Genomic DNA, 27,418 nt, shown 5'->3' on the forward strand with positions numbered 1-27,418 from the left:
ACGATCACTCTATTACATACTTAAAAATCGTAAAGCGATCGAACACAATGACTGTTATATTATGTTATGATACCATGCAAGTCAATATAGAAATCGGTCCAAAATAGACGATGTCGTGTCGTATCAGATACTCACAAAACCAATAATTTAATTTATAACCACCTTATTACCACCATCGCATTTGAAGAAGACGGTTTTAATTAGTAATTAAAAATCACTGCCACCTAGTCTCAAAAGTTGCTAAAAAATAATGTTTAGCGGCCCGCTACTTGGTCGCCCAGGTACATTTCCATAGTAATACCAGTAGGCCTAGCACATGATGGTCGCGAGAGTATGTCGCCGCGAGATAGATCACACGTCTTCTTCTAACTGTATTAATGACATAAGGACGGGTAGTCTATCTCGCGGCGACATACTCCCGCGGCAATCATGTGCTAACCCTGCAGTGCAATATACAAACTACCCGACAAAAACGGCTTTTTAATTTCAATAAATATACGGAAAGGTTTAGTGTTTCAATTTATTTTCGTTTAAAAAGAGTCATTATTTGTGTAGTGGAATATGTAAAGATTTTTATTAAACCTCTAAAATATCGGCAATTTTAATACCTCGAATGGTGCAAATTTTTTATAGCACCGGCCACACTTTTGTTTACAATAATTCCGGTTAATTAAAAATAGGAGTATAATATCTTCGTTCACTTGCAATTTTTGCAAATATGTTCCTTTGGATCCTAAGGTTAAGTTCCTTAGGGCTTATATATAAGTTATATCAAAAATACACACTGTCTGTAATTGACCTATCAATATTGTAGCATGACGATAATTTATTGTTATAAAGAGAGATCTATGAAATAGTTTGTGTGCTAAAAACCATTATGATATCACTTATCCGCTAGATACCTACTGTTCCTGAATCCTGACTATAGCCACTATAGGTACTTTTATTTTGTCGCATTATTCACAATTTCTACACTACTTTTTGTCGCGGTTCCATGCAGCTTCGCCGGTTTCGTGTAACCTTGGTCTCGAGATTAATTCCGAGATCCAAGTTTGTAGGTTGCGTCGCCGCGACCTTGACGGGTGATATGACGTAACTTGGTGCCTCCGCGATCGGATCTTCGCGCCGGCCGAGCGACCTAACGAACGTGCTGCGCGAGCGCCGGTCCTGATCCCAACCGCAATTCTAATTCTAGAATTCAATTTAAAAAAAGTTCGTTACTTTAATTGTGTGAATTTGCTGTTATAATTGTGTGAGGTTGCTATAATGATATGTGTGAAATGTACGGGTGAAGAAATATGACGGATTTGGAATAAAAACTATCTCAATCTGTGTAAGTGCCTAAACAATAATATTAATTCCATTGCAATTTATCTTCCTTCGTTAACCTTTTTGAGTTAAAGTAGAGCATTAGGAATAATTATTTTCACTGCCTCATTTGATGGTTCTTCCTGAAGAGAATAATTTAAAGGAGAGCGAACATCGTACGAATACTAATCTAGTCGGGGGAAGTAATGAAAGGTTTCAAGTATACTTAGTTGCACTCCTTTGAAAATATTCTGTTAAACTAATAATGGAAATGGACTATTTTATCTATCTTTTGAAGAATTTTATTTAAATTGAAATGTGGAAATTTTGCAAATTTATATTTAATTTAGACTTAGGTACTACCACAGTATAATAAAGAGTACTATCGTACAGTATGGCCACTCTCGCTCCCCGCTGAAAGTGTCGCCCACCCCTCTCGGTTACCTCACAGTTACCGCCTGTCAAAAACGCGAACAGTCAACCTGTCATGTTTCACTCATTCAAGCATAGTACGCGTTCACCTACACGAGCTTAGACTGTGTGCTAGGAACGCGCCTCTTTCATATATTTGATCGCCAGTGTCCGAGGTGTGGTACTACTCAAATGGAATTTATATAAATGCATGAAATGATTCTGTGTTCCTATATATAAATAATTTTTCACGACTGGATCTAGTAGTTTTATACTGAACATGTTTGTTCTTTTAGTGTAAATTAACTAACCTGCTTAACCTATATTTTATGGATCATATCAATATACTACGATATAATAATTATTACTTATCAATAACAACCCTACGCAAGTGCAAAGTATATCGGCTTACCCATAAGCAAAATTATAAGTGATATTTAGCTAATACTACTTTCTTACATTTAAAACTAGACTAAATATCACAGTGTTAAAGTTCAGGGAAAAATTGATGTTCTCCATAAAAATATTTTTTGAAGATGATCATTTTAAAAGTCATAAGTTTCTTTTTATCATTGGGTTCTATTTTTGTTCTTTTCTAATTATTGTTTACTAATTAGTATTATTTATTATAACTTTATTTTTAAGTAATTATTTAATTATAATTTAGTTTTATTTATTTGGAACATTTTAATTTATGTGTTTTTATTGTTTTAATGATTATTATTAAAGTCATAACAGGGACTATATCTAGAGAATTCGCACAGAAAAAGTAACTGTGCAATACTAAAAATTCCTATAGTTGCGGAGAGACTAGTTTCTATACGCGACTGGTTTGAGTGGACGTCTATTAAACTCGCTCGCTTCGTCAATTTATGAACTCCTAATCCAGTTATTGGACGACCGTCGCCGAGGATGTTCGTTAAATGAACCATATTATGAACGTCAAAACATATAGACTATGTTGAATGCTTTACTGCACGAGACAGTGAATTAAGCTGCACACAACTAGTGATCTGATTAGGCGCTTATTGCACGCAAAATTTGATAGTTAAACGTAAAATGTCAAAAATGAATAATGTCTTCAACTGTATCTATTGTAGGATCGTCTCTAAATATAGATAGTATGTATTAGTGTGCATTGGGGTCATTTCGAAGCACATAAATGCTTGTGTAATTTCGAAAGGGGAATCTTGATATGATATAAATAATGGTGATTTTTATGTGACTTTCGAAATTTCCCCAATGCGCCCTAATTCATGTTTTTATTAACGTATGCGGAATGAAATCTGGACAAAATTCAATGTCTTATAAAATTAATATAACATAGTTTATTTTTGATATCTTTCGTGATTTTAATTATGTATTGAATATCGATAAATAAAAGAGTTAGTTTTCGCCAATGTGAAGCTTCTAACAGAACTTGTGATACTTTATGTCCATCGGTGTCGACAAAACCAATGTTAGCATTTTTTAAGGTCCAAATTTATCTTCCATGTGATAACTTTTTAAAGAAGCTTCGTATGCTCGACATTTTTCACATTCTTGTGCGTAGGATCATTAGTGTTCTCAAAATAATAGTTTTCTAGTCATGGAATTCCATTTACTCGACATATTATTAGTCATTCATAAACCCAGAAATGCAAAAACAGCTGTTTTTTACATTTTTTGACTTAACGGCGTAGCAGCATTTTCAAAGTTTTTAGGGTTCCGTAGTCAACTAGGAACCCTTATAGTTTCGCCATGTCTGTCTGTCCGTCCGTCCGTCCGTCCGTCCGTCCGTCCGTCCGTCCGTCCGTCCGTCCGCGGATAATCTCAGTAACCGTTAGCACTAGAAAGCTGAAATTTGGTACCAATATGTATATCAATCACGCCAACAAAGTGCAAAAATAAAAAATGGAAAAAAATGTTTTATTAGGAACCCTTTACGCCCCCCCTACATGTAAAGTGGGGGCTGATATTTTTTTTCATTCCAACCCCAACGTGTGATATATTGTTGGATAGGTATTTAAAAATGAATAAGGGTTTACTAAGATCGTTTTTTGATAATATTAATATTTTCGGAAATAATCGCTCCTAAAGGAAAAAAAAAGTGCGTCCCCCCCCTCTAACTTTTGAACCATATGTTTAAAAAATATGACAAAAATCACAAAAGTAGAACTTTATAAAGACTTTCTAGGAAAATTGTTTTGAACTTGATAGGTTTAGTAGTTTTTGAGAAAAATACGGAAAACTACGGAACCCTACACTGAGCGTGGCCCGACACGCTCTTGGCCGGTTTTTTATTTTATTTTTGAAGACTATAGGTCTAACTTTTTTTGAATGTGTATCGATACTCATGTCTTCAAGATAATTTTTATCACTTTCGCTGCCCCATTCGAATGCTGTCTCGAGCTCTCTGTAAGATTTTGTGCCTTAGGGGGCCGACATTTCTTTTAATCAAATCTCTCCCAGAAAACTTGCCAATGCTGTAATGTTTTCTTGAACCACGCTTTGTTGCGGTAGTTTTTGTAAAGAAAAAGGACGCAAAAATATTATAAATTGACTGTTAGCTTCTAACCCTTCCTACAAAACTTTCCTCGGGCTTTTGCATTCGGTCACAGAAAATTAGTATGTAGAAATTACAAACAGTTTCGCTAGGTCGTCCTTCTCGATTGACCATCATTTCGAGAAAAGGAATCCAATACTCATGAAACTTACCAGTTTAAATGACAGATATGTAAACTTTAATCTGGCATTTATATATTATTTTAGTTTATTTATTTACTTACTCCGTACGATATCAAAACTTTGTCCAGATTTCATTCCGCATACGTTATTAACTTAAATCACAACCACAATACAAATTTTAAATTAAGAAAAAAACGATATAGTGAACCGATTACTAAGAACACTCCCGACTAAGGGCCGGTTGCATCAAACCGTCTGTCACCGTTAAAGTTTTAACGTTCGTTAAATTTTATTGTATGGGAAGTTCTATAGACGTCTGCTGCGTGACGATGATGTGTCTGTCAAATATGGTTGATGTAACTGGCCCTAATTCAGCTCAACAAATAAAACTAAATCTAAATCGGTTCATCTGTTCGGGAGATACGATGCCACAGACAGACACATATAACACAGATTGACAGACAGACAGACACGTCAAACTTATAACCATAACACGAAAAAATGAGTAACCAAAGTCCAAATTTTTCCACGGTTAAAATGATAGTCATTGTCCAATAGCTATTTGGTTAAAGAAAATTTGCAATATGTCTTATACATATGTAAGTTATCTCTTTGCATATACTTACATAGTAACTAGTTAAAGCAAAATATTTGTGATTCTTACTTTCTAACTACATAATTCTGCACAGCTTTAAGCATATCACATTTATTCACGAGAAAGATGTCGTTCTTTCGGCATTGGAATCCAATAAGTGCTATGTTAGGAGAAACGTAGCGTGTGAACGTGTAAAGTTATTGTTTGAAATAACGTGGGAATCTTTTATAACTGTATCTGTCAGTATGTTTGTGTGTAACCCCTGTTACCTTTGCTTGTTAGTCGCCTTTAATAATTTGCTTATATTAACGTGTCTTGGAGAAAATACCGGTTTGTAATTATGTAGATTGCCAAACAATTGTCTTTTTTTTATCAAGATACTTGTTTATAAACGTAGGTCGTAGTCGGTAAGTAATCAATTATAATTTTGTACGTCTATTTTTATTGGTTTGAAATTGGGAACTTTTTGTTTACGAGTAAGCCTACAAAAAATAACAAGGTATATTGTATTATAAGGAAGAGTAGGTAATTTAATAAATGATGAATATTATTCCAATCTGAATATTTTTCTACTGGATGTAACAACATGTACGTAGGAATTTTAATTTGTCCTGAGATCTAATATTTATTTAGTTACAAAATTATAATAAGTATCGTTTATGAAGTAAATGCTACTACCTACAGCCTATCCATCCATACAATACCTTTTGTAGCGGAGATTTTACTCTAGAAGGGATGTAACAGCAATCTGGCTACATGGGTCTATACATATAACACAGTACAACATAGCCATTGCACCGACCATGAATCAACACTCGATGGGCGTACAATTCCATCTCAAATCTAACTCGATCTCATCTCTTGTTATGAATGCAACCTCTAAACTCTCTCAGGGAAAATTAGAAGGGCCCCAAGTCCCGTGGCTCTTATCAGTGGATGCACGGCACAACTGAATCTCCAAAGGAGAACTCATCGTGCATCCCGCAATTCAGCACTCTTATCTCATGCTCAAGAACTTGCGATGAGTACTGAGGTGGGAACCATGTGGTCCCCGACGAGCCTCCACAACAACCCCTACAGCTCATCCATCAGCCTCCATAAAGTAACCTCCAGTAACTCAAACCAATAGCATACCAGCCACCTCACATGTTGCATTCAAACTCGAGCTACACACAGAATATCGCTCAACTCAACAACTCAGCTCTATCTCAAGGTAGCCGTTAACTCATGGTCACTGCAATATCCATGAGTATATCAAATATAGCAATGTCTCACTTACCAAGAGCGTCGTACACGTGCCACACGGCGAATTACGTACCAGTACCCAGAGCATCTCTCTCCACGTGTCTCAACTCGTTTCCGCTCTTTTCTCCTCGCGGTCACCTCTGACACTTGCTCACCTCCATCGCCAGTGTTACCAGTGAAGAATACGCTAAGAGTGACGGTTTGGATACATACCACAATAACAGACTTCGCGATCTCCGCGACACTCCCGAAGGCGAGAAGATCACATAAGTAGCGTCATCAGCTGGCGCGTCCATTCGGCTATTCGTTCTCTAGCCCAAATGGCAGCGTTCCGCCTTGCTCTAGTCACTTCCTGTGGCTGGTCTTCCATAACAATTGTCTCTTTCACTTCTGTCTCGTCGGGTATATCATTATCAGAAGCTTGCTCAGTTTGCATAGGACTAGTTTCAGAATCTAACACAACTTCTCTCTCGATTGTCGATTCAGTAGGGATTGTTAACTCATCAATCTCCATCTCGGGCTCAGGAGATACCATCGTATCAGGTACTTTCGGGGGTTCTCTAATTTCAACTATCTCCATGGGCTCAGCTGGTATCTCTGCCATTTCAGTGTCTTGTGTTGGTAAACGTGCATAATCTGTTGGGCCGTACGTGTCAGACTCTAACGGATACAGGTGTGCTATGGATCTCGTGAATTCTGTATTCCCAACTACCACTTTGGCTGCTCGGCATTCACCGTCACGGCTTCGGATCAAGCTTGAAATTCTGCCAACCTTCCAATTGATCCTATGTTTGGAGTCATTCTTGATCTGAACGATGTCACCAACTTCTGGAGACTTCTTAGATATCACTCGCGGTTATTTATGAGAGTGGCTGAATCTATCCCGCAGACTTGGTAGGTATTGGTTGGTGAACATCTCTTTATATTCGTTAAGTATCCTCTGACCTCTCTTCCAGCCTTCGACCAAGTCGACTTTCGTATTGGTGCCTTGTGAGGTTCCTTCGCAAAGTTCTGAGTTTATCTCTAGGCACTCACCTAGGGATAGAAAATCTGCTGGCCGCAGCACTGCCTCTGGGTCAGAACCCACTGCAGTCAAAGGTCTAGTGTTCAAGACAGCCTCAATCTCCTTCACTACTGTCTGCATTTGACCATCAGTTAATAAATGCTTATCAAGTGTGCGCTTCAAGCAGTGTTTCACCAGTCCAACTAAACGTTCATAGAAACCGCCTTGCCAGGGTGCAAGCTGCGTAATGAATTTCCATTTGATATGTTTCTCCTGGCAGTATGACTTGATCAGTACTTCACTCGTCAGCTTGAACTGTAGTGCATTGTCAGATATCAATACTTTAGGTGGTCCTCTGGCAGCTACGAAACGCCGTATCGCTAGCAAACACTCCTCAGCTGTCAAAGCCTTGACCAACTCCAAATGTACAGCACGAACTGCTAGGCATGTCATAAGACAAATCCATCGTTTTTCTCTGCCAGTATTTGTCTCCACTAAAACCGGTCCGAGGTAGTCTAATCCAGTGAAGGTAAATGGAGAACTATAGTTAACCCTTTCACTGGGTAGTGCAGGTGGTGGTGACAGTTTGTAAGGACCTCCGGCATATTTCTCACACTGTGAACACATCTTTAGGGTTTTCTGAACTTGGGCTCGCCCATGAGGGATCCAATACTTCTCGCGTAATATGCTTAGCGTGTGCGGTACACCAACATGGTAGTTATCTCTATGCGTCTTCAGTATTATCTCGGTTGTGAAGGGTGATTTCTTCGGAATCAGAATGGGATATCTCTTATCATATGATAAATTTGCATTTGCGAACCTTCCTTTGCATCTCAAGATCCCATCTTCATCTCTAAAGAGACCTAAGTTTCGTGACAAACTAGTGACCTTTCCTGAAACTTCTTCTGAAAAGTATTTTCCTTGCAACTTCTTTATTTCGGACACTGACTCTTTTTCTGAGAGGTCTTGCAAAGAATCCAAACTTTCATGAAGTGTAGTGGGTGCAGAATTTTCTTCCAATTCAGAAAAGTCAAGTTCATTATCTTGGTCTTCATATCCTCTCATTGTCATCTCTGGACCGTCCACCATGTCCAGAGCCCTCCCAACCAAGCACAATTCTTCGTTCTTCTGCTGCTTTGGCCAATTGTTTTGGTCTTGTAGAAGAAAATCTGGACCATGGAGCCATAGATCCCGTTTTTGATGCCACAGTTCTGGCCTAGTAGCTATATCTGCAGGGTTTTGTTTTGAGTTAACATAGCGCTGCTCTACTCCTAACATATCCTTAATTTGCTTGATCTCATTGACTCGTCTCAATACAAATGGTGGAAGCAGCCTACTTGATTCGATCCAAGCACAGAGAACCTCCTATAGAGTGGCAGTCTTGTATATTTGGTTCGCGATACGAGTCACCACTGTTTGGGGTGCGAGGAGCGGGCGGGGAATGTGTTAAGCGCGCTGTGATTGGCCGTTTCAAGGACGGCGGGCAGTCGCGCCAGATGAAAAGGGACAGAAGTATGACTGTCCCTCTACTGACGCGTAAGTGGCCAATGTAAGTTGACCTATGCCGGCTCTGAATAAATTATAAATATGACTTATTTGTGGAATGTAATGCCGTCTGTTTTTAAATTTGAGCTTCTTGTTACCTTTCCACACCATTTCACACTACAGGTGGACATCTTTAAGGCATCAAAATACCCTTTTCCAATTTTTTTGTGCGAAAAACACGCGCTGCTTTCGGGTCTGTTACTTGGTCGATACTGATCGGGCACGGCGAGCGCCCGCGCTTATATCAGTGCAAATACTAGGAAGGCTGGCCACCGCGAGTCGTCTTGTAATAGATGTCTATAGGGGTTGGTCTGTGGATCCAAGCTAGGACAACTTGACTATCCGTCCACAAATATATCTTGCATATATTTAGGTCTAGGTGGCTTTTGACATACTTCAGAAGTCTACTTCCTATCAGACACCCTAGCAATTCAAGTCTAGGAATTTTGAGATCGCTCTTGTCTTCTGCCGGGGTTATTCTGCACTTAGACATAAGAAACGAAGTTGATACATGCTCTTCAGTTATGACACGCAAGTAGACGACTGCTGCATATGCATTCATTGACGCGTCAGTGAAGCAATGTAGTTCGTACTTAGTACAACCCGGCTTTACTCCACTTGTAACATGTCGGGGCAGTTCTACTTCGTTAACAGCTTTTAAATCTTTAATTATGTTCCTCCATGATGTCAACAAGTCTTCAGGCAGAATCTCATCCCATTTGAACTTCCTAGTACAGATCTCCTGGAACAAGAGTTTTCCCGGTAGCACGAGTGGGGATACGAATCCACATGGGTCATACAGACGCGCTAGCATTCTCAAGACTCCTTTCTTTGTAATGCCCCTGTCTACAGTCTCACTTTCAAAAGTATCGTTATTCAGATTGAGACGTAAAGTATCATTTTCCAAATTCCATACCAACCCGAGGATTTTCATTTCACTTTCTGGTTTAGCTCTCTCTTGCTTGGGAATCTTGTCCATGAACTCTTTATCGTTCGACATCCAATCTCGTATGTTCATTCCTAATTCATTGAATGAGTTTCTAGTTTGAGCATACAATTTGAGAGCCTCTTCTCTTGACTGAACCGAAGTCACCAAATTGTCTACATAACATTTATCCGCTATCACTGGAAGCAGACTCTTGTTAGTCCTTGAAATGTGGTATCGAATTGTTGCTGCTAAGAGGAAAGGGCTTGATATTACCCCGAAAGTGACTCTGCAGAATCTGTATTGAACGATGTTGTCTTCAGCCAGTTCTTTGTCCAAATCTTTGACCCAGAGAAACCTGGTCACGTCTCTGTCCTCTTTCTGTAGACCAACTTGAAGAAATGCTTTTTCAACATCTGCAGTGACAGCAATCTTCCCAATCCTAAATTTCAGCAGCAATCCTGTCAAGTCTTCCAGCATGTTTGGGCCCCTGTACAGGCACTCATTCAAGCTTTTCTCGTTTTTTAACTTAGCTGAAGCATCATAGACCAGTCTGCCCCTTTTTCCTTTCTGTTGAACCATATGAAAAGGTAGATAGTGAACAGGATGGTCGACTTGAGTGGAAGGATCCACAATTTCTATTATGTTAGCTTCCAACTGTTCCTTTAAGATTTTCTCATATTCTGTTTTATCTTCTTTATTTGATCTTCGCAATACACCCTTTAATCTACCAAAGGCAAGTCCGAAATTGGTAGGCAATTTTGGTGGATACTCTATCCATGGCCACTTGACCTGGTACCTTCCTTCACTGTATTTGACAGTCTTGTTGAAGTGCTGAACAGCTTCTTCCTCACATGTAGTTTTTGGAGAATCACATATCCCGATGCTCTCAAGTGACCATAAGAATTTGACGTCTATGGTACGCAGGGGAAGATCTGGTTCTGTAAAATGGTCTTGATTAATATCATGGCACTGGCAATACGTAGCCACAGATAGAATGTCCCCTTCCGTGTTGTTGGTAGCACTTCCTGCGAGAAACCAGCCAAAATCAGAATCTACTAGAAAGGTGTTATTCCCCAAGTCAACACTCTTTCTGATGAATGAAAAGTATAAGTCATTTCCAATCAATAAATCAATGCCTTCACCAGTAGAAGTATCGTCAGCCAAGATGTCTATCATCGGTGACTCTATCATAGCCATTGGTACCTTTGTAGTGATGTATGGGACTATATTCACTCTAATCATTCTTTCAACATTACGTTTACTTACTATAGTAATGGTTGCATATGGGCAAAGCATTTCTCTAGGCTTCTCTGATCCAAATGTATAAATCATTAGACAATCTTCTCCGTCAGGTTTGATATGTAGTAATTTAGCTATTTTGTTTGTGATGTAGGTACGTTGGCTTCCCGAATCAAGTAAAAGTCTAATGTGTAGACTTCTCCCCTCCGCTGTCCTTACTTGGGTTACAGCTGTCTGTAAGAAATTAGATGGCTTATTTAGTTGTGTATTAACTGAAGTCATATTTGAAACAACCATGGTAGTGTCCTTACCCCGCTGCACCTTTTGTCGACACAATGCTCTATTGTGCATCTTTGAGCAATGCACACACTTCCTCCTCCTGGTACATCTGGAGGCACGATGCCCTATTTGAAAGCAAACGTAGCACCTGTCTTGCAGTTTCCCGATCCTTTCCTTATAGGTGTTGAATTTGGTGCAATCTTCACTATAGTGCTCCCCGTTACAAAATATACATGTTTTCTTCATGCGTTTCCTATTTTGATTTGAGACAGCTTCCCTCTTTTGTTGCCATCTTCGTTTTCTCGTAGCAATTTGCAACGTCGCTGTTGAAGCATCATGTTGAAGCTCCATCATGCTGGACTTCACAGGAATAACAGAACTCTCTGGATTTAAAACGACCAAACTCTTCGAACTTTCCATTGCTGTTATTACAGCATCTAAAGCTTTTCGGATTGCAGAAAATGAATCATCAATCGCCATCAGTTGCACTTGATATACTACTTTAGATGGAAATTTATTAAGTATAATAACTCTAAGGTGACTAGCATCAACTTTCTCCCCTAGAGCCTCCAATACCCTCAGGTGCTTCTCTATGGCGTTCAGAGTGCATCTACAATCTTCAGGTAAATCCTTTGCTACCGTAAGTTTTTGCAAAGCCTCGTTGTGAGCGTCAATGACCTTTGAAGGCTTACCGAAACGGCTACTGAGGATATCGACCGCAATTGGATAATTTAAGTTTGTAGTCTCCAAACCCTCAACTGCTTGAAGGGCTGGTCCCTCCAAAGATGCTAGCAGGTATGAGAGCTTCTCCACATTGGCAATATCCTTATTGTCGACATTGGCTGCAAACTTGTCCCAGAATGTATTCCACTTTAGGACATCACCATTATATTTGCCGAGTTCTAATTTAGGTAGACGTGTCCTATTATTGTTATCTCCTTCGTGGCAGTAGAGTTTCATGGCAATTTCCAATTCCGTTAGCACGTCCTCCGCTTTAATCTGCACGTCGCGACACTGTTTCCAAAGATCTTCTCTTACATTGGCGCTATCACCAGACAAATATCTGTTGAGGTCTGTTGTGCACGACGATAATCTATTATTAACATTAATTTTGACGGCAACTATCCTGTCCCTTTCTACGCCGGTCTCCATACTATGAAGAGCCTCGGCGGCTCCCGTTAAAGCTTCTGTTAGCCTCTCTAAGCGCAATTCTAATGTTGAAACTAAAAGGTCCATTTTGTACGCAATGCAAGCTACTGATACTCTTCATTTACTTATTAATCTTATGTGTGTCCTATTTGATGCTAATCTGCAATGAAATGCATTGATTTTGAGTCCACTTTAAACCATAGAAGTTTGCTAGTTTTACAAGAAGATGTTAATTACTATATTTACTTAATAGTGAAGTCGTCTTAAATTTATTACTTACAGCGAGTTATTTAGCAATCTGCTCACACACTTTAGCACTCCTAAATTAAGTAATTGCACAGTTTTATTTAATTTTTACTTCTAGAAACAAACTTTTATCACAGCACGCGAAAACGAAAAGAAAACCGGGTAAGTTTACAAAACTTAAGCCATAGACTAAACTTCACTCTATTTCTTAAGCCTCCTTTACACGACCTGACCTATCAATCTGTCGTGTCCGCTGCCGATTCGTTCCAGACACAACAAATATACCGCATCGTAAATATAGCCGTGAGGGAAATAAAACAAGTAAATGTTTTAATATTTATTATTATCCTTACACCTAAATTAATTTGTAATAAAACAAACGAAGTAAGGTGCACAGAATGACAGATTTATATAATAAATTCCGAACGTGATGAGTTGTGTATTTCCGAACGTGGACAGAGCAGTGTTGCCAATGTTTAAAAGAATGCGTAAATACCGCTCCTTTATCAATAATTTTTAAACACATTACAATTTCTGCGTAAATAAAATTTAGACTTATAGAACAAATAAAACTCATCTGTCGGCCGGTCCTCCGTGCAACATTAAGTACGGAGCTCGAGACGTGCACATTCTCTTCATGGTTGGGTAGGTAATATTACTACCTGTCTATACCCACCACAATGGTCATAACTACCCCATGTGTATACACCACTATGGGCATACCCAAACCAAAAAAAAATTGAGTTGAACAGAAAATTCTCAATATTAAGTTCATACTTAATTCTTCATGTTTATCATGTTTATCTCTCCAAAGACGTCAACCGCAACCGACAGACTGCTTTAAGTTCGGTTTTAAGCATCTCCACCAAAAATGTAGCGGAGATTTTACTCTAGAAGGGATGTAACAGCAATCTGGCTACATGGGTCTATACATATAACACAGTACAACATAGCCATTGCACCGACCATGAATCAACACTCGATGGGCGTACAATTCCATCTCAAATCTAACTCGATCTCATCTCTTGTTATGAATGCAACCTCTAAACTCTCTCAGGGAAAATTAGAAGGGCCCCAAGTCCCGTGGCTCTTATCAGTGGATGCACGGCACAACTGAATCTCCAAAGGAGAACTCATCGTGCATCCCGCAATTCAGCACTCTTATCTCATGCTCAAGAACTTGCGATGAGTACTGAGGTGGGAACCATGTGGTCCCCGACGAGCCTCCACAACAACCCCTACAGCTCATCCATCAGCCTCCATAAAGTAACCTCCAGTAACTCAAACCAATAGCATACCAGCCACCTCACATGTTGCATTCAAACTCGAGCTACACACAGAATATCGCTCAACTCAACAACTCAGCTCTATCTCAAGGTAGCCGTTAACTCATGGTCACTGCAATATCCATGAGTATATCAAATATAGCAATGTCTCACTTACCAAGAGCGTCGTACACGTGCCACACGGCGAATTACGTACCAGTACCCAGAGCATCTCTCTCCACGTGTCTCAACTCGTTTCCGCTCTTTTCTCCTCGCGGTCACCTCTGACACTTGCTCACCTCCATCGCCAGTGTTACCAGTGAAGAATACGCTAAGAGTGACGGTTTGGATACATACCACAATAACAGACTTCGCGATCTCCGCGACACCTTTGAAATAAACAGCTAAAATTATTACATAAATCGAAATAATAACATATCAACCCAATTTTATGAAAATACGTTATAACGTTTTACATATACTCGTACCTAAAACTATAATATTAATCTCTATTTGTTGACAGTTACTCATAGCAAATACTATATACTATAATACGTGCAGCTTCTGACGTTTCCCATACAATTGAGCGGCAACAATTTTACTAGCGCCATCTAGCGGTTCGAGTTGATCAAAGTAGTTGTTCAGACTTTTATTTGAGTAAATTAAAATAGAAAATGCTATTACTTGATCTACTTTAACATTTTTAGACGGAATAAAACAAAAAAATAAGAATTTGTAATTTTTTTTAATTTTATGCTGTATGAAACTAAACTATTTTGATCAACTCATGCCGCTAGGAGCGCTAGTGTGCCTGTTGCCAACTTTGGCACCGAGCTGCACGTATTAACTCGTAGAGTTTACATAGTATTTGCTCATAGTCATATCTAATTTAACGGTAGTTCATATAACATTGTAAATAAGTAAACACAGAATTTACCATGAAATACATTCATAGCTACTACGCCTACACATATTTGCATAAGTCCATGTTTATATTCATGTGTGTTCCGATTTAGTTTGTACAAGCAAAAGTACGTTGCCCTTTGAAATTCTATTTATATTAATTAAATAGTGTGATGAGAGAATTATTACTAGTAAAACGGCGCTGGTGGCCTAGCGGTAAGAGCTTGCGACTTTCAATTCAATCCGGAGGTCGCGGATTCGAACCCCGGCTCTTACCAATGAGTTTTTCGGAATTGATGTGCGAAATGTCATTTGATATTTTACAGACGCTTTTCAATGAAGGAAAACATCTTGAGGAAACCGGACTGGTTCCAATAGGGCTTAGTTACCCTTTGGATTGGAAGCATGGTCGCGCGATAAATGATTTGTAAGTGTGATAGGGGCGGCCTGATGTTTTATCATTTATCGCGCGACCATGCTTGCCTATTGTTAGCGTAGTTCGGAACGTCTCCTAGCTGACAGCTCAGCGGTGGGTGGACGAGAATTCAAGATGGCTACCGCCCCGGATCTTAGCAGCGTCGGTCTAAGAGCTGTCATACATTTTACGTGGAAATAAATTAATAATTCAAGACTTAGTGCGTTTTACTGTTAATAGTTCAGAAGTGCGATCTCTGAATTTCATGCCTACGTAGTATTTCGGTCAAATTAGTTAATAATCGAACTGTTTGAAGAAGCGTCATTTGCGCGCGAAATGGGCGCGTACGCACTTTGGTAAAATAATGGTAGTTTTGAATCGCGAAGTGTTTAAATGTTTTGTTCATAAGTATTTCAACAAATGTATGATAACAACAACAACAACATACAATCACGCCTGTATCCCATAAAGGGGTAGGCAGAACACATGAAACTACTAAAGCTTCAGTGCCACTCTTGGCAAATAAGGGGTTGAAAGAAAACGAAACTGTGACATTGCAGTGACAGGTTGCCAGCCTCTCGCCTACGCCACAATTTAACCTATATCAAATGTATGATATATTCATAAATCATACAATGCAAAAAAAGTACGTAAGTACAACAAAATTGTCGCTTTCGTAAAACTAGGGCCAACGCCAAATCTTGGGATTAGTTATCACAGCGGCCCCAGACCATGAGCCGTGGTAAATGTCGGGATAACGCAAGGAGGATGATGAATGATGATGAATGATGATATTGATAAGTAATACAATTACATATTACTGGCCAGTGAGAGAGACTAGATCATTGCAATGACGAATGTACATTGTACGTATATGTTATGTGTTAGGTAACTATGTTTGAATGTATAAACATGCATGCTCATGCATTGATGCAGTTCTGAATTGTAATTGTGTGCCGACAGAGAACAGGAGCGTAGATGGAGTTGATTGAAAAATTATACATTTTTGACCACCGGTGTGGTCTAGTCGGTAGTTGCCCTGCCTGCTAAGAGTGCTAAGCCTCCTAGTTCAAATCCTGGTAAGCTTTGTTTAGTTTTGGGCTAGAATAGTAGAATATTATTATTTATTTAGGTATTTATATGTTTGAATGTATGAACATGCATGCTCATGCATTGATGTAGTTTTGAATTGTAATGATGAATTGCCTGAAAGTAGGAACGTACATGAAGTCGATTGAAAGTATTTATTTCGGATAGCAACTAGGATTTCTTAGGTTTCAGATATAAAGACTAGAGAAAATGTTACCAAGAACAGGGGTTGGATCTTGGTCTCTTTATTATTGTCTTTATATTTGTTTGGCGTTGAACAAGATAACGCGTTGTGGAATAACTATATATTACTTAGTCACAATTAATTAACTCGCTATAAAAGGATATAATTATCTATTCCTAACCCATTTTCTCTAGTGTCGAGTCACATTATAATAGAGTACTATCGTACAGTATAGACACTCCCGCTCCCCGCTGAAAGTGCCGCCCACCCCTTCTCAGTAACGTAACCTCATAGTTACCGCCTGTCAAAAACGCGAACAGTCGACCTGTCATATTTCACTCATACAAGCATAGTACGCGTTCACCTACACGAGCTTAGACTGTATGCTAGGAACGCGCCTCTTTCATATATTTGATCGCCAGTGTCCGAGGTGTGGTTGAGTGGTCCATTTCTCAAAAGGATCATGACTGTAGTAAACGTAGAGAAAAAGATTTATTTTATTAAGTAGAAATATGTTGTTAAAAATAGGTACAATACAATACAATACAAATCCACTTTATTGCACAACCTCAGAAATGTACATAAAAATAGGTACGTGTGTGCAATGTTGTCAACAATTAATGTATTCATTAGAAAACCTACCTACCTAATTAACCTACTGCGCAGTAGTTACAAATACCTATGTAGTGGTTAATTAAAACCTAAGTAGTTTAGATTATTAACAGTTCTGACAGTGATAAGTTTTAATCGTAGACGGCTAGTTCGATAAAAATCAGCATAGACCTTTTGGTTGCACCTTTTATCAGAATCTAAAGTTACCTTGGAAGATTACGATCTCCAAGGTTCTTCAATTGACCCCACGACCTTTAATTGACAAGTTAATTTGATCCGAATCGCTCACTCTTAGTGCGTTTTCACATTATCCGATCCGATATCGGACCTACGATGGATTTCAAAGGCAGTAATCAAAGAAAGCGTCTTAAATATCGAATCCCGGTAAGGGCATTCATTTGTGTGAAGAACACAGATATTTGTTCCTTGAGTCATGGATGTTTTCTATGTATATAAGTATTTACATATTATATATATCGTTGTCTAAGTACCTGCAACACAAGCCATCTTGAGCTTACCGTAGGATTCAGTCAATCTGTGTAAGAATGTCCTGTAATATTTATTTATATTTTTATTTTAAATATATGGAATGATAATGTTAAAACGCACTAAGGAAAGATAATTATATTATTTAGGCCGCGGAGGACGTTCATAGATTTAACGACTATTTTACAACCACTAAAAGTTAGTGACAATGATAAAAGTCCTGACAGATAACGACCTCGTAAACTTTAGTTCCGCTCGCAATTAACCCATTAACGGCTAGCGGTGCCATACGGCATCGCTTTTCCTGTGCTTAGTATTTCGCTGTCTAAGGTTACAATTATTGAAAAACTAAACAGATTTTTGATGAATTAGATACCTAAGGGTACCAGTTATCACTATAACCACATATGTTGTAGCAATTTGGATTATATCTACTAATTTCGAGTACCCAAAAATATAGTATCTAAAAATGGGCAAATTCTTCATGTTCGGTCTGAGGAAAATGGTCAAAAATGGTTTTATTTCTAGTAAAGTATAAATTAAATGCATTTTATTCTATTTTGGTATATATTATTGATCCGATGGTACTCAAAAACTATTAAATTTTAATTTCACTTTCCGTGTATAGCACGGCAAAATTTGCCGATGCCGTACGGCATCAGTAGCCGAGTATGTTGTCTTTTCAAATGATATAATATTACGTGTATTATGTTTTAATTCCTCTTATGTTTTAGCGTTTTGATTAGTTTTAGACTATTATTGTCCTATTTCAACATATCTAGTGAAATTGCTTCAAGAAAAGTAAGGTTTTGAGTTATAACATCTATGTTGGTCCTCTTTCCCATACAGTATATCAAGGTTTAACCCACTTGGTTATAAATTAATTTCTAACAACACTGGTTGAGATTAAGATAGGATGATGGCGTGGTAGGATGATGCTTTTTACAGCTAAGAAATCTCAATACCGGTATCAATTTAATTAAAAGCTTCATATAGTATAACCTTACACCGGAGCTTCATATACCTCGTTTTTAGCCATTATAGAACAATTAGGATGTCAATGCTACATTGTGATGAAGATTTTGGTCACTTAGTGGTTACTAATAATATACAGATATATTCAGACTGTTTCACAAACGGTTTAGAACAAAATTAGTGAGATCAATATAAAGCAGTTGGCTATGTCTGGAATCTACCTAAACAATCAGTCATTTTCTGGTACCATGCGCTGAGGGTGTACCTCCTAGATGGGTCTTATAATAGTGTAAAAAACAATCCAGATAACGTAGTTGCCAGTACGATTTAGGCCTTTATCCTTAATGTACGTAAAACTTACAAGTTACATAAATATTTAAAAAATAACAACTTGTAATTGTTGACACGGTACAAGGCTAGAGGTGCCATATGGCATCAGTATTTTTCTCCAAAACTATTGGTCCGATTTAAATTTTAACTTTTGGTCTCTGATCCTGGAGAGAAATATAGTAATATATTTAAAAATTATCAAAATCGGCGACATGAAAAAAATTCAGCCGTTAATGGGTTAAAACACTGACAGAAAAGTAAATAAATGTGATTTACTTTTAACCCCCAACGCAAAAACGACAGGGTGTTATAAGTTTGACGTGTCTGTCTGACTGTCTGTCTGTCTGTCTGTCTGTGGCACATGAGAATCGGTTCATCATGTCGGGGGTGTTTTTCAAAATTTTAATTTTGTGGTTATTAAAAACCAAGGACGATTATAAAGGACCAGCAGAGTCCATACTAAATACCGTACCCCGTTGGCAGCCGTAAATCTATGTCACTAGATGTCACTAAGAGTGTCATTTGAATAAAAATGTCGTTTTTTTTTTAAATACGCACGCGGTAGTTCAACGGCATTACAAGTGATACAGTGAAAAGTATATAGATGACGCTAGGGGCCCGTGTCATGTTTCAGTCCCTGTTTACAACGCAAGCCATCGTTCTTATTTTGAATTATGACAATCATGCAAAAGAGTACCATACTGTCAAATTTTCTATCTCTTTCATTTTGAGCGTGACGTCAATGATTAGTAATATTACTTTCAATATATTTAAAATTTAGATTTTAATGAGGCCATTTCGAACGGTGTTTATGATAGATATCATGTTGACAATCAATCTCCTGACCGTCTCGCTCACACCAATCCTATCCTATATTTGAACAAGTGCGACCGAAACAGTTGAGTATTATTGAAGATTTTTGAATGTCTAAAATCTTATTGGTAGAACGTTGTCGAAAATCCGCTTTTTCCATAAAGTGTTGGCGCGACGTCAAGTGGGTGATAGGCGTACGAGCAAGTACGCGTTGGATGGTCGACTACTATGCGCGGAGGTTTTTACGCTTACTTTGACCGTTTTCACATTATCCGATCCGATATCGGATGTCGGAAGGATTTCAATAGAAACAAACCAAGATGGCGTCTGTAATGTATGGATTATCGGTCCGATATCCGATATCGGATCGGATAATGTGAAAACGCACTTACGGTGACACATAATCGAAAAAGGTCGTCGAGCCATAAGTACGCATACTTGCTCGGATCGTACGTCTATCGCCCACTTCAGACTGCGTTTCGATCGGCGTTTAGCGTCAATGATTATCAGCTCGGCTTCATGGCTTTACGAACCTTAGCTCGGACCATCGAATATGAAACTTATAAACTTCTTTATACACAAGGGTATAAAGAAGTTTACAACCAGGTGCTCCATGATACCATTGCACCAATCTGTCGCCAGCACCGCTACACTTCAACGGCCAAGTCACACAACATCCATACTAATATTATAAATGGGAAAGTGTGTATGTCTGTTTGTTTGTCCATCTTTCACGGCAAAACGGAGCGACGTATTGACGTGATTTTTTAAGTGTAGATAGTTGAAGGGATGGAAAGTGACATAGACTACTTTTGTCTCTTTTTATATCCCCCCACTTCCTTATAATGGAGGATGGAAGTTTGTGGAGAGATTTTCGAATTTAACGCGAGCGAAGCCGCGGGCAAAGGCTAGTTAACTATAATAATAAAGAAATCGCAGTAAGGAACTTTATGTAGATTTCATTACTTTTTAGAGATAAACAAGCAGCTCCATCGAGACAGCTATTTTTTACAGAATGTTTTTGGTGGGATATACATAGGCATAGGTATATAACACTAACAAGGTATCTATTGTCTTAGTCCGTTTTCACATTATCCGATCCGATATCGGATGTCGGAAGGATTTAATTGGAAAAAATCCAAGATAGCGCCTGTAATGTATGGGGTATCAGTCCTACATCCGATATCGGATCGGATAATGTGAAAACGCATTTAGTCTCATTAATTATTACTTATGTCAGAGTTTAGGTTTATACGAGTACCAAACGAGTAGTATACGAGTAGAAAATATATTACCAAAACAATACAAACTATCATTAATTTATTATAAAAACGTAATCCAAAGTGCCACACCTAGTCGGCCAGTGCATGGCCTACGCTGCCGATGGTTAGGGTGCTCGGAGTGACATACAAGAAACGCTGAACTATCAGCGTTGTGTCCAAGACGAAGCCTGACCGACGAAGCTAGCAAGTCTCTCTACATGTTAGCTGAAGTACTGTCAAACCGTTCACTGTGATTACTCAGATTATTATAAGCAGAATGATCTTCGAATGAACTTTCTGGACAATTGAGATGCATGGGCGCAGTCGAAACCAGCTCGCCCCTTCAGCCGTGTCCCGTTGAAAATCGGAAAGATTCTTTTCTTTAGCACATTTCATGTTTACAAATTAGATTCGCCTTCTGTCACCTAAACTGGTAAATTTATGTATGCGGTCATTGGTCATACAATTATTAATTTATACAGTTATTAATTCTGTATCTCTACTCGCATTGCTGCTGCGATTTTAAAATATTTAATATCCATATTATGAATATTCAATAAATCATACAATGACATTTGTGATGTGACATGGATGTCACATCTGTTGGCACAATGATTGCGTTTTGTTGAACGTATATTTGAGCTCAACATATAGGTTTATTATCACTAAGTATATTATATTAATGAACAACGAAACGGATGTGACATTTTCCTAGTCCACCAACGTCATCTAGTCATTTTATTTGGCAATAATTGTGTGCTACTCTGCGGCGGCGCCACCATAATGAAATTCAACTAATTATATGTTAAAATGATGTTCGTAAGACGTACAGTATGTACGTATAATTTTATGACTGTACCTATAGCGGGAAACGAAATAATGGGCTTTTATTGTGGCGCCGCTGCAGAGGATGCTCTGCAGCGGCGCCACTCAGTTCTCATAGATAGATATGACATCATCTACTTTTTTCTCATGGAAATTGATGTACCAATGCTGTTTATTATGTACGTATTGAAAAAATCACTATAACTTAGTAAATTTATGTACTTTCAGTAATTCCGCATTCCGCCTGAACGGTATGAGCTAGTATGTAAGGAGGTGTACCTACGGGTAAGCGAGAGGGAGATATGTTCCTTCCCGCTCGCTCCCGCGCTCGGCGCGTTTCGTTCTAGGTTTCAATAATTATTATTAAATTTATGCCCCTGTTGTACACTTTGCTTTTTACTTCGATTGCGAGGAATTAATTATATTTTTCTCGGCAATTTACACCACGAAATTGTCGTAAAGCGAAAGAACATAATAGATATATAAGATAACCAATTCCCGCCAACTTTTTTTTCAACATGTGATCAGAGTTACAGACGCTTGGTTTTTTGCCAAGTCAAAAATTTTTTAAACGATAAGTAATCGAATCCTATTTTATTTAATTTACTTAATTTAATGACAGAAAATACGGAATTCTAATAAATTATAGCAAAAATAAAATAACCTATCAAAGTTTTGTCACCTACACAATTTTATTGCTCAATAAAATTGTGCAATATGTTTTAACTGTTTGTCTCTTGAGACCGATTACCTTAGTCTTAGGCCGGCACGGCAACAGACAGTCTTAAAATTCATAATTTGATAAAGTCATAGGCTTCCCACAGACAGTCTTAAAAATTCATAATCTTAAAAAAAACTTGTATGCAATCTGACAGTTCAAACTGACACTGACAAGACACTGACAGATCTGTCAGTGTCAATTTGCATACAATTTTTTTTTAAGATTATGAATTTTTAAGACTGTCTGTGGGAAGCCATAATCAGTACAAAAATCAGATCGAGTGCACGGAGTTCCATACAATTTCGCGACCGTCCACACTAGGGCTTCCAATACCGGGATCCCGGTATCACGGGATCCCGAGATCCCGCCTTTTTTTGGGCACATTTCAATACCTGTATTTAATTTAGTAATACCGGGATCCCGGTATTTTTAGTAACTACCAAATGAACGTAAATCACTCATCAAAAACGTTAAATTTCTGCATCACGATGGTTACTACACGCGTAAATCTTCTTCTTGCTCTCGTTTTTCGATTTGACACATTCTCTGTTTGGTGTTTTTGCAATATTTGTATGAAAATGATTGTTTTTTCGATGATTAGCTAGATAAAGAATTAAAGATACGTGTCAAAAGCATTCATTGAGGAGGGTCGGCCGCGAACATTTTCTGACACATTTGTCGCACTTGTTCGCACATCATTAGTTATGTTAGTAGGACGCTTAGAGACCTTATACACCTCTAAGATTTTTGTTTTCATTATATAGCGTAGTTATATAAAATTTATTTAAAGTATGATAGTACACTGACCCTTAGAGACCTTTACATCTCTAAGTCACGTTGAGCATGTAATTAGTTATGTATAGCTATACTAGGCATTGTTGCCCTCTTTAATGTCACCTACAAGCTTAATGTCGTGTTTCACTGTGTCGATTTTTCTTTTGTCAATTTGCTGTTAGCTTGAACATGTCATGCTCGCTTAAAAGTCTTTGCTTACGGTGGCGTGTTGATCGGGTCGCCACCTTCCCGAATGGAGGTTGAGGGAGGCGATGGCTGAGATACGCGTCATACTCGTGAACGGGTGCTGTTTGTGGAGACTGGTCTGTTCAAGCTTACCTGGGCCACATGTTTTGTTAGATTATTTAACTTTACTTTTGAGCGGATTGCGAGACACTACATTCGGTTCTTGTAAGAATTAAACTTAAGTAAGTAATGTCTTAAGGATGACACTAGAGACCATCACGTTGTCGTTTAATTTAGTTAATTTTAGCTTTTGGACACTTAGAGACTTTATACATCTCTGAGATTTTGATTATATTTTATTTTAAAATAGACTCCTTACTTTAATGACCTTGTTGTCGTTTGATTAAGTTAATGTTAGTTTTTTGGACACTTAGAGACCTTATACATCTCTGAGATTTTGATTATATTTTTAAACTTAATTTGTAACCTTGATTGGCCCTTATTTGTAAACTTGATTTGTTCTTTAATGATTGACAACTAGAGACTTGTACATCTCTTGAAATGTGTAATTTAGCTGTTCATTTTCTGTATTTTTTTTTTTTTTTGTATTATTTGACAAAGGTTTTTACTTTTAAATATTTTAATTTTATAAAATTTGACTCTTGGAGACGCTATACATCTCCATGGATTATTTGATTAAGTATAATATTTTTACTTGTAATATTCAGTCTTTTACAACTATTGAAGTATTATAGATTTCTTTTATCTTTGTATCTGTTTGCACTTTCTTTATGTATTGATTATAGTTAGTAATAATATGACATTTAGAGACTTTATACATCTCTAATTCTATATCAGTGTATAGCTACTTTGCTTATGATTAATATTTTTAGTTAATATTTCTATTAATTTCATTTGTTTAACTTTAATGAATACTCTGTAATGTTGACATGTAAAAGTGCCCCCGTGGCCTATTTGCTGAATAAATGATTTTGTATTTTGTATTTTTGTATTTTGTGAATTCGCACGTAAGTGTGACAGAGGAGCAACACATCAAACGTAGTTGCAACAGGACACAAATCCTCTGTAAACAAATCGCCTTGATGCATCTATATCATAGATATAACTTTTCAAAAAATTGGTTAATGCATACGAACTAACGTATACCGTAGCTACTCTATTTTTACTATGCGTGTGCGTTAGTGTGTTGAACTCTATCTAGCTCAAAACTTTGCCGTACATAACATTCCCTATACTTAGTACCGAAATTGGGAAATCACTCCTTAACTATCAAAATCAAGAAAAATACCTACTTTTCTAATCCGTAAATTAAGTGTTCCTATTCCGCGGATAATCTTTTTGATTTTGATTATCATGGATTTCCGCAAAGTAATGTGTGATTCCATAGATTATTTCTTAATGTGATTTTTGATAATCTATGTCGGACAATTCAGCTTTTTTGGCTAATTGTTCAATGATTTGGCGGATTTATTTTATTAGTGCATTAGCGCCTCTAGCGCCACGAAATACAAAAATACCACTAAATTGTACCACAGATATTGATTACAATGTGTTTCTAAAAAAAAATCATCTCATGTTCTAATTTCAAAAGTCAATGATGAAACTATAATCGAGAAATGCTTCTTAATGCTTGTTATTTAATAAAGTGATATTATAGTTAAACCTACAGCACAACTACACCATTAACACTGACTATAAAATGTAACACAGCATGAATGAGCCACAGCAGCTTCCTAGTATCACAGCCATACTAAAGAAGAGGCGATTGAGGTGGCTCGGGCATGTGTATCGAATGGAGCGGACTCGTTTGCCACGCTGGGAGATGTTGTAGATGCAAAAAGACCGGTCGGACGGCCAACGCTGCGCTTTAAAGATTGCGTGAAGCGTGACATGGTCACATTTGATATTCCATGCGACCCGTGGCAACGACTGGCCGAAGACCGAACCACGTGGCGCCGTGTTGTCCATGACGTTCAATCCAAGCACGACAATGCCTGGTTCTCCTCCTTGAATGATAAACGCATGAGGCGTCACGAGCAAGCCTCTAAACCCCGCTCATCTGGGGGAGCATACACCTGCCGTGTGTGCGGACGAGGGATCCTCTATCGAATTGGGCTGTACAGCCACAAACGTAAGTGTCGCAAGGATGCCCTTTGAACCATCTGGTTATATATGCAAAGGCTTGTTATTATTAAAATGTAAAAGGTTCTATTCCGCACGAGCTTAAAGAGATCGATTTGGCAGAAAACATGGTTTGCTATAGCCGCGTCTTCTTGTGAAATGTCCGATATGGCGGCGATATCTAACTTACAGAATCACCTGAGTAGAGATCTGGCGCTCTTTCCCGTTTGCTTTTATACTGCGTACTTGGGACTGAGGACTCATAACAAAAATAAAGAGCACAGGGCGTAGCCCTTTGAACTATGTATACTTAAAAACAATAGAAGTTGAACGGACTTGGCCACATAAGTTTGCGAACCGTTTGGGTTGAAATCGAAACTTATGAAGTTGGAAATGTAATCGATTTGACACCTCACTAAGTCGGATTGGCAAGATTCCGCTGTAGTATATAACACGCATGAAAAGTAACGAGATTTTGAATAAAATTTGTTATTTTAAGCAAATTACTTGGTTTTTATATTTTCCCGATTTCAATACCGGGATCCCGGAATTGAAATCGCCAATACCGGAATGAATACCGGTATTGGATAAGGTCCGGTATTTGGAAGCCCTAGTCCACACACACTCTTGTTCTTTAAGATTATGAATTTTAAGACTGTCTGTTGCCGTGCCGGCCTAAGACTAAGGTAATCGGTCTCAAGAGACAAACAGTTAAAACATATTGCACAATTTTATTGAGCAATAAAATTGTGTAGGTGACAAAACTTTGATAGGTTATTTTATTTTTGCTATAATTTATTAGAATTCCGTATTTTCTGTCATTAAATTAAGTAAATTAAATAAAATAGGATTCGATTACTTATCGTTCAAAAAATTTTTGACTTGGCAAAAAACCAAGCGTCTGTAACTCTGATCACATGTTGAAAAAAAAGTTGGCGGGAATTGGTTATCTTATGTACCTATTATGTTCTTTCGCTTTACGACAATTTCGTGGTGTAAATTGCCGAGAAAAATATAATTAATTCCTCGCAATCGAAGTAAAAAGCAAAGTGTACAACAGGGGCATAAATTTAATAATAATTATTGAAACCTAGAACGAAACGCGCCGAGCGCGGGAGCGAGCGGGAAGGAACATATCTCCCTCTCGCTTACCCGTAGGTACACCTCCTTACATACTAGCTCATACCGTTCAGGCGGAATGCGGAATTACTGAAAGTACATAAATTTACTAAGTTATAGTGATTTTTTCAATACGTACATAATAAACAGCATTGGTACATCAATTTCCATGAGAAAAAAGTAGATGATGTCATATCTATCTATGAGAACTGAGTGGCGCCGCTGCAGAGCATCCCTGCAGCGGCGCCACAATAAAAGCCCATTATTTCGTTTCCCGCTATAGGTACAGTCATAAAATTATACGTACATACTGTACGTCTTACGAACATCATTTTAACATATAATTAGTTGAATTTCATTATGGTGGCGCCGCCGCAGAGTAGCACACCAATAATTAGATAACATGCGAACAAACTTAGCCAGCGAAGCGATCACAACTACGTCGAGGCCGACCAAAAAATATAATTTGTAAAAATTGTGTTTTGAGCGAATATTTTGATATTAAAATATAGTTTTTTGATAGTTATTCATAGTATAATATAAAAACAAGTAAAAATATGGGTGAAAATATGTTTTTTTCCACTCCCGGGTTACGAAACAACGCCATCTAGTTTTAAAGCAAAAACTAAGCTTTTTTCAGGGGTACGCTTTTTTGTATGGGCTATATCAGTCTAGTATTAAATGGTCCTTGTTAAAAACATT

At 38.0% G+C, this 27,418-nt stretch overlaps 3 protein-coding genes across 3 annotated transcripts in view; 1 reads left to right on the top strand and 2 right to left on the bottom strand.

The window, feature by feature from the left end:
* The first annotated feature begins 1,121 nt into the window (after window positions 1-1,121).
* Window positions 1,122-27,418, top strand: part of LOC125235288 — a 36,863-nt gene continuing 10,566 nt past the window's right edge. Inside the window, exon 1 of the mRNA XM_048141799.1 lies at window positions 1,122-1,333. The gene's annotated coding sequence lies outside the window, so the exon portion shown is untranslated. The remainder of the gene's footprint in view (window positions 1,334-27,418) is intronic.
* Window positions 7,083-11,686, bottom strand: LOC125235603. Its single transcript, XM_048142201.1, has 3 exons — window positions 11,253-11,686; window positions 9,109-11,175; window positions 7,083-7,844 (listed from the first exon to the last, which is right to left on the bottom strand). Exons 2-3 carry the CDS (start codon window positions 11,032-11,034, stop codon window positions 7,083-7,085), a joined length of 2,688 nt encoding a protein of 895 aa, XP_047998158.1. The 5' UTR covers window positions 11,035-11,175; window positions 11,253-11,686.
* On the bottom strand, window positions 11,126-12,180 carry LOC125235604. Its single transcript, XM_048142202.1, has 2 exons — window positions 11,763-12,180; window positions 11,126-11,175 (listed from the first exon to the last, which is right to left on the bottom strand). Exons 1-2 carry the CDS (start codon window positions 12,178-12,180, stop codon window positions 11,126-11,128), a joined length of 468 nt encoding a protein of 155 aa, XP_047998159.1.

Source organism: Leguminivora glycinivorella, chromosome 17 (assembly GCF_023078275.1).
Source record: "Leguminivora glycinivorella isolate SPB_JAAS2020 chromosome 17, LegGlyc_1.1, whole genome shotgun sequence".
In the NCBI taxonomy this organism is placed as follows: Eukaryota; Metazoa; Arthropoda; class Insecta; order Lepidoptera; family Tortricidae; genus Leguminivora; species Leguminivora glycinivorella.